The 16,454-nt window shown below is 37.6% G+C and overlaps 1 protein-coding gene across 3 annotated transcripts in view; it reads left to right on the top strand.

Annotated features, from left to right (window-relative positions):
- ZDHHC2 (zinc finger DHHC-type palmitoyltransferase 2) overlaps nt 1–10,527 on the top strand; it is a 110,127-nt gene extending 99,600 nt beyond the window's left edge. For all 3 annotated transcript variants that reach the window (XM_060183419.1, XM_007516279.3, XM_060183416.1), the window contains 2 exons: nt 2,339–2,409; nt 8,107–10,527. In XM_060183419.1, coding sequence (XP_060039402.1) covers nt 2,339–2,372 — 34 coding nt within the window. In that variant the 3' untranslated portion in view covers nt 2,373–2,409; nt 8,107–10,527. The remainder of the gene's footprint in view (nt 1–2,338; nt 2,410–8,106) is intronic.
- Nucleotides 10,528–16,454: the final 5,927 nt, after the last annotated feature.

Genomic DNA, 16,454 nt, shown 5'->3' on the forward strand with positions numbered 1-16,454 from the left:
CGCTTAACCTGCTGCGCTACCGCCTGACTCCTTGGTTTCCTTATCTTTTAAAGACTACTTATGTCTAAGATGTAAACAAAATAGTATGTATTTGGTATCCCTATGAGTGCAGAACTCCAAATTAACTAATCTAATCATCAAGCCTTTTGCATTTTCAATCTTTCTTGCATCAGATGTTCTCTTGGTTCTGTCTGACTTTTGGTTTACTAGATTTTACAGTGTTTATTTGTTTGAAATCTCTTTGGTATTTTGATAAGAAAGAAAAATAAATGAATAAATTATGACTCTCTTTAAAGAATTGCATTCATAAGGAATATACATGCCCTTCCCAAGATTCTCATGATTTGAATATTCATGTCTTATTTTATTATTATATTATTTTGTCATGAAGGTTATTACTGGGGCTTAATTCTTGCATAATGAATTTATTGCTAATGGTAGCCTTTTTTTTTTCTAAAACAGAAATTAAGAGGGAAGTGAAAGGCAGGGGTAGATAGCATAATGCTTATGCAAAGAGACTCTTATGCCTGAGGTTCCAAAGGCCCAGGTTCAGTCCCCTGCACCACCATCAGCCAGAGCTGCTCAGTGCTCCAGTGAAAGAAAAAGAAAAAAGAAAAAAAGGGAGTCAGGTGGTAGCGCAGCCGGTTAAGCGCACATGGCGCAAAGCGCAAGAACCAGAGTAAGGATACCGGATGGAGCCCTCTGCCCCCCACCTGCAGGGGAGTCACTTCACAGGTGTTGAAGCAGGTCTACAGATGTCTGTCTTTCTCTCCCCATCTCCCCTCCTCGCTCCATTTCTCTCTGTCCTGTCCAACAACTATGACATCAATAACAACAACAATAATAACTACAACAATGAAAAACAACAAGGGCAACAAAAGGGAAAATAAATAAATAAGTAAGTAAATAAATAAAGCATTTTAAAAAAGAGCTAAGTGGGAAGTAGAGAGGGAGGGAGAGAGAAGCCAGAGAAAGAGAGAGAGAGACTGCAGCACTGCTTCACCATTTCTGAAGCTTCCTCCTCAGAGGTGGCGTCTGGGTACTCGACCAGGTGTGCCACCACTCAGCCCCTAACTTAGTCTTTCTTCATTTTCAAATATACCATTACATTTTACTGTCTATGGAAAGGATTAGGCATTGCTGAAACAGAAATCAATGATATATATTTGCCATTTGAATCTCTCAGGTTTTTTTAGAGCAGAGTGTAATGGTATATAACTGGGGGTGGGGGGCTCAGATTTGGAGTGAAAGAGCTCCCTTTCATAAGGGATTCATGTTTCATCTCATAGTCGTTCATTAACATGGACATAATTTCTTAAATGTTATGTGATGTTAATTATTGATCTATCTGGAAAAATAAAGTTTCCTATTACTTTGATGGATAAATTGAGAAACTAAATTTTAAGGATGATTTAAAATATTGAAGAGAAATAAGTGAAGGATGAGATGAGAGCAGGTTTAAAGATTAATTTGACAAAAAGAGATAGGAGGATAAATAATTGAGCAATGATCGAAGGTCATGTGCGCTGATATAGCTTGCATCATTAAGTTCATATTCCACTTCTCTTTTTGTTGGCTCCTTAATTACAAATTTTTAATATTTATTTTATTTTATTTTTCATTTATAAAAAGGAAACACTGACCGAAATCATAGGATAAGAGGGGTACAACAACTCCACACAATTCCCACCACCAGAACTCCATATCCCATCCCTTCCCCTGATAGCTTCCCTATTCTTTAACCCTCTGGGAGCATGGACCCCAGGTCATTGTGGGATGCAGAAGGTAGAAGGTCTGGCTTCTGTAATTGCTTCCCCGCTGAACATGGGCATTGACAGGTTGATCCATACCCCCAGCCTGTCTCTCTCTTCTCTTTCCCTAGTAGGGTGGGGCTCTGGGGAAACTGGGCTCCAGGACAAATGGTGGGATCACCTGCCCAGGGAAATCTGGTTGGTATTATCTGAGCATTTGGAACTTGGTGGCTGAAAAAAAGGGTAACATATAAAGTCAAATTGTTGACGAATCATGAACCTAAAGGCTGGAATAATTCAGATGATGAATTGCGGGGGGGGGGTGTTCTGTTTTTTAGATACTAAGTAGGCCTATTTTAGTTATATTCCAAAGGTGTGTGTGTATCTTTTAGTGTTGTTAAAGTACTTTTTGTAACACTGATTTTGGCTGACATTGGATCAAGCGTATTTGTATATAACTATCTTATAAGTACCCATACATCTAAAAGGCACTGATGTAAATTTACTGGGGGTGGTGGATGAACTAAAAAGCCTCTGACAATTGTTCAAAAGCTACAAATGAATGTTAATTTGTGTTCTTTATGAAGGCATGAGCAATCCTGCATTGACCATGGAGAATGAGACCTAACTCTTCAATCAAAATTCTTACTTTATGAAAGTAAGATAAAAATATTTCTTTATTGTTATACCATATATATTTTAAATATAATTTTACTAGTGATTTAGTAATACTTTACAAGGTCGCATGATTACAGGGTTTGATTCCGCACTGCACCTATCACCAAAGATTCCCCCCCAACCAACACACACACTCCAATGATAGCCACCATATTTCTCACAAAGTTGTAGAAACAGCTTGGCTACTTTTTCCTGAAAGTTCATTTATTTCAATTCTCTTTTAAAAAAATGGGACTGCGTTCGCGCTCTCCCCTGATAAAAAATAAAATAAAAAATAAAAAAGAATAAAAAAAAATAAAACCTTTATTTTATTTGATAGAACAGAGAGAAATCAAGAAGGGGGAGATAGAGAAGAGAAAGAAAGACCTGCAGCCCTGTGTCACCACTCGTGAAGATCTCCCCTTATAGGTGGGGACTAGGGGCTTGAACCTGGGTCTTTTTGCATGGTAATACATGCACTTAACCAGGAGTGCCACCTCCTGGCCCCTCAAGTCTCTGTATTCCATATAGCTTATATTTCTTAACAATTTTCAAATTGTCTTAGGGTAAATAACTTCTTTTTTTTAATATTTATTTTATTTATTTATTCCCCTTTGTTGCCCTTGTTGTTTTATTGTTGTAGTTATTATTGTTGTTGTCGTTGTTGGATAGGACAGAGAGAAATGGAGAGAGGAGGGGAAGACAGAGAGGAGGAGAGAAAGATAGACACCTGCAGACCTGCCTCACTACTTGTAAAGTGACTCCCCTGCAGGTGGGGAGCCGGGGTTCGAACCGGGATCCTTATGCCGGTCCTTGTGCTTTGCGCCACCTGCGCTTAACCCGCTGCGCTACAGCCCGACTCCCGGTAAATAACTTCTATAACATCATTTTTGAGTAATTCAAATCAGATGTCTTAGCTACCCTTTGGGATTACTTTATTCATAGTGGAGACTTCCAGACACAGACCTAGCCTCAATGTGTGTTTATTTAGGAGAATTTGATAAATGATATAAATAAGTTGATGAATTAAATTCATTTTCACAGGAATGCAGTAAGTTGAAAAGAAACTACTTTCTGACCTGATCCAGATTGATAGTACAAACAGAGTTCTACTGCTCTAGGCTGCCTTTTTGTCAGAGAAGGGTGTGGGAAGAGAGGTAAAGACATCACAGAATGGAAACTACTCCTACTGTAGTAGAGGTCAGGCTCAAATTTGTTTCCTGCACACAGCAAAGCAGGCACCCTCCTGGGTGAGCTATCTTGCTGACACAAAATATTAAATTTTTCTGCTGAACCAGCAATTTCCCAATTTACAAATGCCTTGATTTTTGCATAACTATCCCTGATGAGTAGATCAGGTTACTCTAAAATATGGTTAATACCGTGAAAATTGAATCTTCTCTAGATGGATAAATTGCAGAGACAATATTAAATTTCCAGAAGTAATTCTTTTTTGAAATAATTTTCTTTTTTAAAATAATTTTCTTTTTAAAAATCTTTTTATTTTATTTATTATTGGATAAAGACAGAGAGAAATTGAAAGGAGAGGGGGGAGGAGAGAGGGAGAGAGACAGAGAGACACCAACAGCCCTGTTTCACCACTTGTGAAGATATCCCCCTGCAGGTGGGGACCAGGGGCTTGAACCTATGTCCTTGTGCAATGTAGTGTATGTGCTCAACCGGGTGTGCCACCTGGGCCCACGAAGTAATTCTTAAACATGTTATTGAATCACTCACCGATATCACAAATCAGTATTTTATATAACATAATCTGCAGAGCATATAATGTTTCACAGGTTTGTTTTTTAGTATTTGTCACTAGTTATAACTGTCATTATTTGCAAAGTTGTACATGCTAAATATTGTACCAGTTTAGCTAGTAATATTCTGTATATGTAGATGTTATAGTATTCTGACATAAGAATGGTGTCAAGAATTTGCTCATTTTCTTTTTTGCCTCCAGGGTTATTGATGGGGTTCAGTACCTACACTACAAACCCACTCCTCCCGGAGGCTATTTTTTCCCCTTTTGTTGCCCTTTTTTTTTAAAGTCATTGTTGTGGTTATTGTTGTTGTTGTTATTGATGTCGTCGTTGTTGCATAGGACAGAGAGAAATTGAGAGAGGAGGGGAAGACAGAAAGGGGGAGAGAAAGACAGACACCTGTAGACCTGCTTCACCACTTGTGAAGTGACCCCCCTGCAGGTGGGGACCTGGGGGCTCCAACTGGGATCTTTATGCCAGTTCTTGCACTTGGCACCACCTGCGCGTAACCTACTACGCTACCGCCCGACCCCCATTTTCAGTATTTTCAATCACTAATTATAATCATCTGTGAGGTAATATGTTTTAAATATTTTATATTACACATTACTACCATCTATCAGTAATATAAATTTGTTTTGACAGAAGACCAGTATTACTTTTGTACATATCTATTTTCAATAATTTGCATACTATCAAATACAGAACGGATTCTGATTAACATCTGGTAAAAAAAATCATAAAATACCTCACAAAAACCTGATATTCTTACACTTGAGATGCCATTAGTGTTCTTAACAATGGCAGTGTGAATTGGCTTTATTAAGAGTTGACTGTTTATGGCCATATCACCTTGAACAAGCCCGATCTTGGAAGAGTTGACTAATGTAATGTTTTGCATTCTGTTGATGGAGCCAGAGACATTAGTAGTGTTCCTTCTTTTTGTCAGCATTAGAGCTTCAGTTACCTAAACTGACCTTTTGTGATTGAAGGGGAAAAACACAGAAAGAAAGAGAGAGTTACCACCACACTAAAACCTGCCCCTGTATGGTAGGGGAAAGGGGCGTTGAGCCTGGGTCACTTGCATAACAGAACAGACGCCTTCCCAGGTGGGCTGTCTTGCAGGACCCAGTAATGTTAATTTAGAAATATTCCCTAGAGGGAGTCACACAGTAGCACAGTGGGTTAAGTGCAGGTGGCACCAAGCGCAAGGACTGGCTTAAGGATCCCGGTTCGAGCCCCCAGCTCCCCACCTGCAGGGGAGTAGCTTCACAGGTGGTGAAGCAGGTCTGCAGGTGTCTGTCTTCCTCTACCCCTCTCTATCTTCACCTTCTCTCTCCATTTCTCTTTGTCCTATCCAACAATAATGACATCAATAACTATAACAATAAAACAAGGGCAACAAAAGGGAATACATAAATAAGTAAAAACTAAAAAAAAAAATTAAAGAAAAGAAATATTCCCTAGGATAGTTCATAGTAATCTGTGTTGAAAAGTTTTTCTTGTTTTAAGTTACTAATCATCTTCAATCTCTTCTCTTTTTGAACTACCTTATTAATTGTTCTGTAATCTTTTTATAATTTTTTTTTGCTCAGCTATTTCCAGCTACTGAATAGTTATGTGTCTAAGGATATATCAGCACTAATATGCAATTTTAGCCTGTCCAGTCTTTTTTCTTGTATATTAATAAATTAAAATTATTTTACTCTGCACATTTGAAATTTGGGATTTACCTACGTTCCCCCATCCAACTCAGCTGTTACCACTCCAAACTCTGATGGCCCTCGGAAACATGTGGAATTATCAAGAATAGAAGAGCCCTGCAAAACAAATCAAGGTCCCAAACCAATGGTAGAAGCAGCCACCTGGGAGCTTAAAGGAAAAAGCATAGTTTGGGACCTTATCCTAATATATTAGAAACCACATTCTCTGCATTTTATGATTCTTTCTCCTGGTCTTATATGTTGTGAGAAGCATTGATGAAGAACTTAAATTTAAGAACTGTACTGCCTCTAACATAGAAAACATTTTATTTTATTTTTTAATATTTATTCCCTTTTGTTGCCCTTGTTTTTTTATTGTTGTTATTATTATTGTTGGTATTGATGTCATTGTTGTTGGATAGGACAGAGAGAAATGGAGAGAGGAGGTGAGAAAGAGAGACACCTACAGAGCTGCTTCACCACCTGTGAAGTGACTCCCCTGCAGGTGAGGAGCTAGGGGCTTGAACCGGGATCCTTAAGCTGGTCCTTGCGCTTTGCGCCACATGCGATTAACCCGCTGTGCTACCGCCCGACTCCCAAAACATTTAATTTTAAATATCAGATACCAGTGCACGAACTGAGTTGGCTAGTGTTTTTTTAAATATTAGGTGATTATGGTCCAGGAGGTGGTTCAGTGGATAAAACACTGGTCTCTCAGGCATGAGGTCCTGAGTTCAATCCCCGGCAGCACATGTACCAAAGTGATGTCTGGTTCTTTCTCACTCTCCTATCCCTCTCATTAATAAATAAATAAAATATTTTTTAAAAAACTAGTTGACAATTTTTTAATCATCTTTATTTATTTATTGGACAGAAATACCCAGAAATTGAGAAGATGGGGGGTGGTAGATATGGAACACTGCTTTACCTCTCACAAAGCTTTCCCCCTGTAGGTGGAGACGGGGGTGGGGTGGGGGGGGCTTAAGCCCAGGTCCCTGCCATTGTAAAGTGCGCTCAACCAGATGTGCCACCTACCCCCTGCCTTTGAAGTCTTTCTTGATAGCTTTTTTTTCTTTGATAGAATAGACAGAAATTCATTCGGGGGTGGGAGAGAAAGAGAGCGAAATAGAGGAGAGAGAGAGAGAGACCTGCAGCACTGCTTCACCACTGGTGAAGCTTTCTCCATGTAGGTGGGGAGTGGAGGGTTGATTCCGGGTCCTTGTGTGTGGTAATACATGTAAGGCGCGCCACCCTCTGGCCCTCTGACATTAGTTTTCAAGTTAGGAAGCTACTCTGCCCTGATCCAGCTTTCTACTTCTATTCTCAACTCTACCATCTTCCCAGACTATATTTTTAGTTTACCTACAGGTTAGCTATCAAGCACCAGCAAAAATTACCATAATTATGGGCCCCTAGTCACATACCTAAAATAGACTAGTTTCTATCTTCTTTTCACCCTAGAATCCCCATTCCTATCTGCTCAACTCCTACTTTCTGGTTCATGTTCATTAAACATTTTGTTCTGCTTTATATCTTACTGCCTTCTAGCCACCAAATTGTGGATGCTATCATGACTCCATCCTAACTTCCCTGGGCAGATGACTTCCCCAATGTGAACCTCACCTCTCCAGAGCCCAACCCCACTAGGAAAAGATAAAAACAGGCTGGGTATGAATGGATTGACCTACCAATGCCCATGGCCTGCCAATGCCCTGCCAATGCCCATGTCCAGAGAAGCAGTTACAGAAGCCAGAACTCCCACCTGCTGTACCTCATAAAGACTTTTGGTCCATACTCCCAGAGGGGTAGATGTTAGGGGAAGATGAGCAAAGGACTCTGAAGTCCAATTCATCAGTACCCAGAGAAAGGAGAGACAGAGAGAGAGAGAGAGAGAGAGAGAATAGGACACTTGCAAGTATTAGGTTTGACTTAGAAAGGAAGAGAAGGCAGGACCATAGAAAAAAAAGGGGCAATTCTACATAAATACAGATATATAGTTATATAAATAATAGTCAACCATATTTGTGTCTTGGGAAAAGTAATGCAGTTTCCAGTGGGAGAGAATGGGAACACAGGACTCTGTTGATGGGAAAAGTGTGGAATTATACCCATTATTTTATAATTTTGTAAATCAATATTAAATCACTAATAAAAATTGAAAAAACATAGAAAATATAATGTTCACAAAAAAATTAGTTGGCACAAATTTGATACTTTCTGTTTTATTTTAAGGTATAAATGCTGTAAATGAATGGAAGAAGTTTCTCACAAGAAGGCACTATTGGCTGCTTGTTCCTGTTTTACTTGAGCTGATCATACAGAATAGGACTAGTTATCTTTAGGTCATTGCTTAAGACAACACAATTTTTATTCAGTATTTAGATAATCTCAACTAATACTAATTTCTGTAAAATATTGAAATCATGGATTATGAATTAATGGTGAAAATATCTTGATATAGACTTGATAACCCAATAATTTGGGTAGCAGTTTATCAGATAAAAAGACCATTAGTTATATGATTTTCAAATCTTGAAAATTGGAACTATTAAAATTTCGGGATTTAAAAGATACAGACTGTATTATAATGATAAGCTTTGTTTGTAAAACCTTTTTTGTAAACCTGTGTGAAGGTGGAAGTAGCAAATATGGCTTCTTCTTTTATTTCCTCTGATGTGAATCCAGCCTCAGACTGAGTGATCAGTATCAACTGTGCATCCATTATGAAGTCCAGATGGCTTACAGTTGAAGATCACTATCCAGATTCTGTAGGCTTAAATTTCTTTCTAAGTCTTTGTTGCCTGATGAAAAGAAGTTTGGTCACTGAAATTTGAGCTTAGCGATAAGCACTGTCTAGACAATTTTTATCAGAACTAATCCATGACATCAGAAATGTACTTTTCATCTCTTTAATTGTAAATTGAGGAAAATCTATAATAATTTTGAAGATTGGCTTACAGTATTCTTTTGCTATTGTGGCTTTTTAAAAAGCTCCTTGTTAGGTTTTCTTTGCCTGTTGAAACAAAAATACTGAATTGAGATTTAGGATTCCTGATGAGTCAACAGATTAATTTTCTATTGATATTGACACCATTTGAGTTTCTTCTCATTAAAGTATAATAGTTAAATTGAATAGAGTCTCCAATATCTATTCAAGTAAATTATACAAATCATCAAAGAAATCATGTATTTTTTGAAATTCAGTTCAACATGAACTAAATGGTATTCTATTTGGAAATTAAAACCTCAGATAAACTTTTGATGCCAAAATGTTTGGCTTCAGTAAATATATTTAATACCATGGAGCTATTGTGCCTTGAATGCACTATTTAAAAAGCAAAGCTTTATTTTATTATTTTATTTGAAATGGAGAGTAAGTTTTGTAAATGTTATTAGAATAACTTTTTTGTTGTTGTTACTGATTTTGAGGATATAAAGCAGATTACCTTTTAAAGCTATATAGCTATGGAACTTGTATTTAATCAATGAGAAGACTGTATTAAATGTTTCAAAATTTAAGTTAAGCAAAAATTCAACACAGTAGACTGTAAGATGAGAAGATAGTGGAGTAAAAGACCCTTTCAATTAGCACTTTTCATTAAAACTATAGAAATTTATATTAAATGAACTTGCAGCAAAAAATAAGTCTTATCCCAACCCATTTTATAAATCATTTGAATTCAATTTTTTGAAAAGCATGACTGTCTTTTTCATATTTTTTTAAAAACTAAAGATTTTGATTTGACAATCTAGTTCAAGAAATCTGATACATTTTTATTTTGATCTTAACTTACAGCATATTTTGGTCATCATTTTACATACCGAAAGTGCCAGGTTGGAACCTATAGCTACTGTCAGTTGTCTTAAGGCCAACAGCATCACTTAATGTATTAAGAATCATATGCAGCCAGGATTTTTTCAAAGCACAGCATTATAGCTGTTTTTATAGACAGGATTCTATTAGATGTTCCCTCTGAAACCAGAAACTAAGAAACAAAGTGTGGGGGTGGGGATTTTTTTAACTTGCTAGAATACTATTAATTTCCCCTTAAGGATTTTTATCAATTGCTGTAATATATAAATAAACACATATTAGAATCAGATTTGAAAACATTTTCAAAAATAAAATTTTTCATTAAGTGACAATGGATGGCTCTTTTTCTTTGTTTCCATACTGTGAATAATGTTTAGAGTTTTTGTTTCACTGTTTTGAGTTCTAGTTTTTAGAAGTGATTATCTCTTAAGATACGCAGTATAAGTGCTACTGAATGAATTAAGCATCAAGTAGGCTGTATTTTGTGTATATTTATAAAATGTACCTTAAAAACATTTTGCTGTAATGAATTCCATTGCTGAACTCAAACTCAGAGACACATCTACACTTCTACTGTCCAAAGTGTATTAAGTTGATAAATTTTATTATTGATTTTAGAGATTCTACCACTAGGTATCATATTTCAAAAACTTTTTTTTTTCATTTAAAATGTTGTACAGAAGCATCATGGACATTATCTGCCATTGTGCAGTGAAAGAGTTTTGATTTTTTTCAAAATTAAGTTGAGACTGAATATAAACAAGAGACATTTTGGCAAGTGCTTATTCACAAATTCTCTTCTGTACCATAATAAAGTCTGATTGACCACCTTCAGTGAATAGTTGCCTGTTTGAATTGCTTTTGCACTGGTAACTAAATTGTTTATTTTGTTGCCAGGACTTTCTCTGGAGCTTCCTTCCAAAGTGCGTGTTCCACTGCTCTCAGTGAGCTGTATTTATTTTTATAAAGATAGAAGGAGAGACAGAAAGCAGGTGCTGGCACACCTGGTTGAATGCACATGTCACAATGCACAAGAACCTGGATTTTGAGTCCCCAGCCTCCACCTGCAGGGGGAAAGCTTTGCAAGTGGTGAAGCAGTGCTACAGGTCTCTATCTCCTCTTCCCTCTTGATTTCTGGATGTCTCTACCCAATCAATCAATAAATAAAGATAATTTTAAAACCATTTAAAAAAAAGATAAAAGCACACAAAAATGAGAGATTCCACAGCACTATTCCACCACTCTTGAAGCTCCCTGTTGTATGGTGTTCCTCTGTGGTGGTTGGGGTCTCAAATTTGGGTGCTAATGTGTGATAAAGTGTGTAATAGTAACACTGTGAAAGAGTAATAGGTATAGATGTGAATTAGAGAGGAAGTGAATAAAAAGTATGTATATAATTATGTATATACATATATAGTCAAACTGAATCTGTGACTTTGGGAGAACTATTGCAGTTTCTGCTGGAGGGGGATGGGGACACAGAACTCTAGTGGTGGAAATATATGGAATTGGAATTATACCCCTATTATCTTATAAATTTTTAAATCACTACTAAATCACTAATAATATTTTAAATGTACTAGATACTAGAATGTAACCACGGTAACTAGAAGCACTATTTCCAGCACTAAAAAAAAAATTGTTTTTAAGCAAAAGGTTCAAATATGACTGGGAAATGCCACTAGACACTTTAATTTACTGACAGTCCTTTCTCACTGCAGCAAAGTAAGAAGTCAGCTAAAACTAGTGACAATGTCTAGGTAGATTTTTGATGTTTTGTTCATAGCCTGTATCCAGTATAGTTTGGAGGAATAACATGTTAAGCTTATCTTTTGAGTTAGCAATTTTCAAGGTATGGTTTATATGTAAAGGAGCTCAATGCTCAAATAGTATGATTTTATGAAGAACAAACCCTATGGTTTCTGTTGCTCTTTTAATGAAGGCTTAACACTTAAGAAGCTCAAATTTTACCTGAATTTACTGATATTACATAATATTTCTTGTTTGAAGGGTAAGATGCTTAATCAAATTTAAGGGGAAAAAAAAAGACAAACAAGCAAGCTCCAATTAAGAATCCTGTTGACACTGAATTAAGGAAATGGCATCAGGGCTGGGTGGTGGTTCATCTGGTTGAGCGCACATATTACAATATTCAAGGAACTGGGTTAAAGCCCCCTCCCCCAACACCCCATTACTACCTGCAGGGGGAAAGCTTCACAAGTGGTGTGAAGCAGGGCTGCAGGTGTCTCTGTCTCTCTCCCTCTACCCTCTCAATTTTCTGCTGTCTCTATCCAGTAAATAAAGGTAATTTTTTAAAAAATCTTTAAAAAATAGTTTAAAAAAATAAGAATGGCATCACTGAAAGCGTTAGTTGTGTATTTGTATACAGCCCTAGAAGGTTATTGCTTTTGTTTTATTTTTTTCATATTTGATTTAGTTATTTTTTTATAATTTATTTATAAAATGGAAACACTGAAAAGACCATAGGGTAAGAGAGGTACAATTCCTGCCACCAGAGCTTCGTATCCCATTCCCTCCACTGATAGCTTTCCTATTCTTTAACCCCATGGGAGTATGGACCCAGGGTCATTATGGGATGCCAAAGGTGGAAGGTCTGGCTTCTGTAATTGTTTCCTCGCTGAACATGGGCGTTGACAGGTCGATTCATACTCCCAGCCTGTCTCTTTCCCTAGTGGGGCAGGGCTCTGAGGATGTAGAGTTCCAGGACACATTGGTGGGGTTGTCTGTCCAGGGAAGTCCAGTTGGCATCATGGTAGCATCTGGAACCTGGTGGTTGAAAAAGAGTTAACATATAAAGCCATACAAATTGTTGATTAATCATGAACCTAAAGATTGGAATATTGCAGATGAAGATTTTGAGTCTCCGTTTTGGAAATAGCTAGTAGGTCTATTTTAGGTTTATTTCAAAGGGCCCATGACTATACTAGTTTTTTCCTGAACCTGACATCTGATATGCAGGTGGACCCAAGTTATTGTCTGGGGAGATGATCTCATGGCATGAAAATGGACTAAAAAGCTGAATCAGGGAAGAGAGTAGCTCCCAAATATGGAAAAGGTGTATAAATATTGTTGACTGTAAACACCATTGATCTGATCTGGGGCCAAAATTCAGCTTAGGAGCCTATATGACCTCTGCACCCCTGTAGGTCGCATTGTGTGGTCATCAGTAGGAACATTCCAAGTTGCACCAATTTCAGGACCCAGCTTCTTCAGGTAGTAGAGTATGTTATCCAACCCCCCTTCGGAGGATGAAACATTCTCTACCATTGTTGAAGAAGGCTATTGTTTTGATTTCCTTTTTGTTTTTTGTTTGTTTGTTTGTTTTTTCTGTTAGCCTATTAGTCCCTAAGGCCTAGTACTATAAGCATTTTTTGACCAAATAAAACATTTGTCTGAAAGTTAAATTTTTTTTTTCCTTTAGGGTTATTGCTGGTATCGGTGCCTGCACCATGAATTCACTGCTCCTGGAGGCCATTTTTCCCCCTTTTTGTTGCCCTTGTTGTTGTAGCCTCGTTGTGGTTATTATTATTGCCATTGTTGATGTTGTTCATTGTTGGATAGGACAGAGAGAAATGGAGAGAGGAGGGGAAGACAGAGGGGGAGAGAAAGATAGACACCTGCAGACCTGCTTCACCGCCTGTAAAGCGACTCCTCTGCAGGTGGGGAGCCCAACCCCTAAAAGTTAAATATTTTTTAAGTTTTATTATCTTCATTTATTTATTGGGTAGAGACAGCCAGAAATTGAGAGGGAAGGGGGTGATACAGAGGGAGAGAGAGAAACAACTGCAGTGCTGCTTCACCACTCTGGAGCTTTCCCTCTGCACACTGTAACATGTGCACTCAACCAGGTGTGCCACCACCTATCCCCTACAGTTAATTTTAAAAAAAATTAAATATTTATTTTCCTTTTTGTTGCCCTTGTTTTTTACTGTTGTAGTTATTATTTTTGTTGTTATGATGTTGTTGTTATTAGATAGGACAGAGAGAAACGGAGAGAGGAGGGGAAGACAGAGAGGGGGAGAGAAAGATAGACACCTGCAGATCTGCTTCACCGCTTGTGAAGTGACTCCCCTACAGGTGGGGAGCCGGGGACTCGAACCGGGATCTTTATGCCAGTCCCTGCGTTTTGTGCCACATGTTTAACCTGCTGTGCTGCTGCTCAACTCCCCAAAGTTAAATATTTTTTAAAGTAATTTTTATTACACTAATCTTTGTGCAGTACTTTTTTTTTTCTTTACCATTGGCATTATTGCTGGGCCTCCATGTCTATACTATGAATACACTGCTCCTGGTGGCCATTTTTTCCATCTTTTTTTTTTTTTTTTTGGACAGGACAGAGATAAATTGAAAGGACAGGGAGATGGAGAGAGGAGGAGAGAAAGATAGACACTTGCAGACCTGCTTCAAGGCTCATGAAACATTTCCCCCGCAGGTGAAGAGCAGAGGCTGAAACCAGGGACCTTGCCATGATGTGAGCATAACCAGGTGCACAATCACCCAGCCCTGCAACTAAACATGTTTTAAGGTTCTTTTAAAAATATTCCCAGCTAAGAACTAGATATGGATGAAAAGAAAATTACACACACACACACACACACACACACACACACACACACACACACACATCTTAAATAAGTTTTTTTGTATCATCTTTGCAGTAGCATAACACAAACAATGAATGGAAACAAAGTAAATGTGTTTGATAAAGGTCAAACAGTTGACTGCCATTTTCATTTAACATTTTCAGTCTCAAAGTTGGCAAAATAAATCTTTTTTTTTTTTTCCCCTCCATGCATGTTTTCACCATCAATTTCATCACACCTTAGCCTATTTCGCTACAGGTTTTACTAAATTGGTGGTATCTCAACTTTGGAAGTATTCTCATTTGCAGTTCAAACTACTAATATAAAATATCTTGAGTCACTACAAACTCATTGATTTATTGAATAAACTGTAACAGCTGGACACTGCTAGTAAATCTGACAGATTAAGAACCAAAGACAAACACTGTCTTCTATCTGATGTTATGTATTACATCTACATTCTTCAAGCAACTGTTTTTAGCAAAAGGCTTTCTTTCTTGTATAGAAGGGGCCTTGTGTCACGTGCAATTAAATTTTTTCAGGACTATAATTCATTCACATAGAGACACTGTATCATTGGTGCTTCCCCTAGTGTCATAGCACTGCCCATGTGGTGCTGGGACTCAAAAGTGGGCAGCATCCATGGTCCAGTCTTATAATTTCTTCAAACACATTTGAGTTACAAGAAAAAAAAATGTAACAAGCCACAATAAATCATTTCTTTGCTCGCCTAGCATGGAACATTTGTAGACATAATTTAGTTGGAGTCTCATTTACTTTTTAATTTTTGTGATTGTGCTGTCATGCAATATTCCATTTTAAATTTCCCAATTCTCTTATCAATATTTACCCAAATACTTTCAGGTTAGTTGCATCACTGATTTTGCAGTAAACCAAGCAGAAATGTGAAAATATTGAAATAGCTAGTTTCTGTAGCCACTATGCAACTTCCCCCACTGAGGCACTGATGAGTGAGTGCCTGGTGAGTACATCACCTTTTTAAATTATTACTTATTGGGGGATTAACATTTTATAGTAAATAGAATAGTTTGTATGTACATGCATAACATTTCTCAGTTTTCCACACACTACAACCCCCATTAGGTCCTCTGCCATCCTGTTCCAAGACCTGAACTCTCCACCCCGCCCTCCACACCCACCCGAGGCTTTTACTTTGGTGCAGTACACCAACTCCAGTCCAAGTTCTGCTTCATGTTTTTTCTTTTGATTTTATTTTTCAACTTCTGCCTGTGAATGAGATCATTCCATATTCATCTTTGTTTCTGACTTATTTCACTTAACATTATTTCTTGAAGTTCCATCTAAGATGGGCTGAAAACAGTGAAATCACCATTTTTAATACTGTAGTAGTAGTCCATAGTGTACACACACACACACACACACACACACACACACACACACACTACAACTTGCTCAGCTCCTGATGACATCTGGGTTGGACATCTCATGTTGGACATCTGGGTTGCTTCCAGGTTTGGGCTATTACAAATTGTGCTTCTATGAACATAGGTATACACAGATTGTTTTGGATCCTTAGGATAGATCCCCAGGAGAGGACTGCAAGGTCATAGGGTAGGTCCATTTCTAGCCTTCTGAAAGTTCTCCAGACTGCTCTCCACAGAGGTTGGACCAATTTACATTCCCACCAGCAGTACAGGAGGGTTCCTTTGTCCCCAGAACCTCTTCAGCATTTGTTGCTGCTATCTTTTCTGGTGTATGACATTTTCACAGGAGTGAAGTGGTACCTCATTATTGTCTTTATTTGAATTTCTCTAACAATGACATTTGGAGCATTTTTTCATGTTTGTTGGGCTTTTTGTCTCTTCTGTGGTGAATATTCTGTCCATGTCCTCTCCCCATTTTTGGATGGGGTCATTTGTTTTCTTGTTGAGTTTGGCAAGTTCTTTATATATTTTGGTTATTAGCCTCATCTGATGTATGGCGTGTAAAGATCTCCCATTCTGTGAAGGGTCTCTTTGTTTGAATATTGGTTTCTTTTGCTGTGGAGAAGCTTTTTGATTTAATTCCCATTGGTTTATTTTTTCTTAGTCTTCTTTGTGATTAGATTTGTTTCACTGAAGATGTCTTTAAAATTTATATGGAAAAGTGTTCTGCCAACATTTTCCTCTAATAGTCTGAGC

The sequence above is a fragment of the Erinaceus europaeus genome, chromosome 2 (genome assembly GCF_950295315.1).
Source record: "Erinaceus europaeus chromosome 2, mEriEur2.1, whole genome shotgun sequence".
Classification (NCBI taxonomy): Eukaryota; Metazoa; Chordata; class Mammalia; order Eulipotyphla; family Erinaceidae; genus Erinaceus; species Erinaceus europaeus.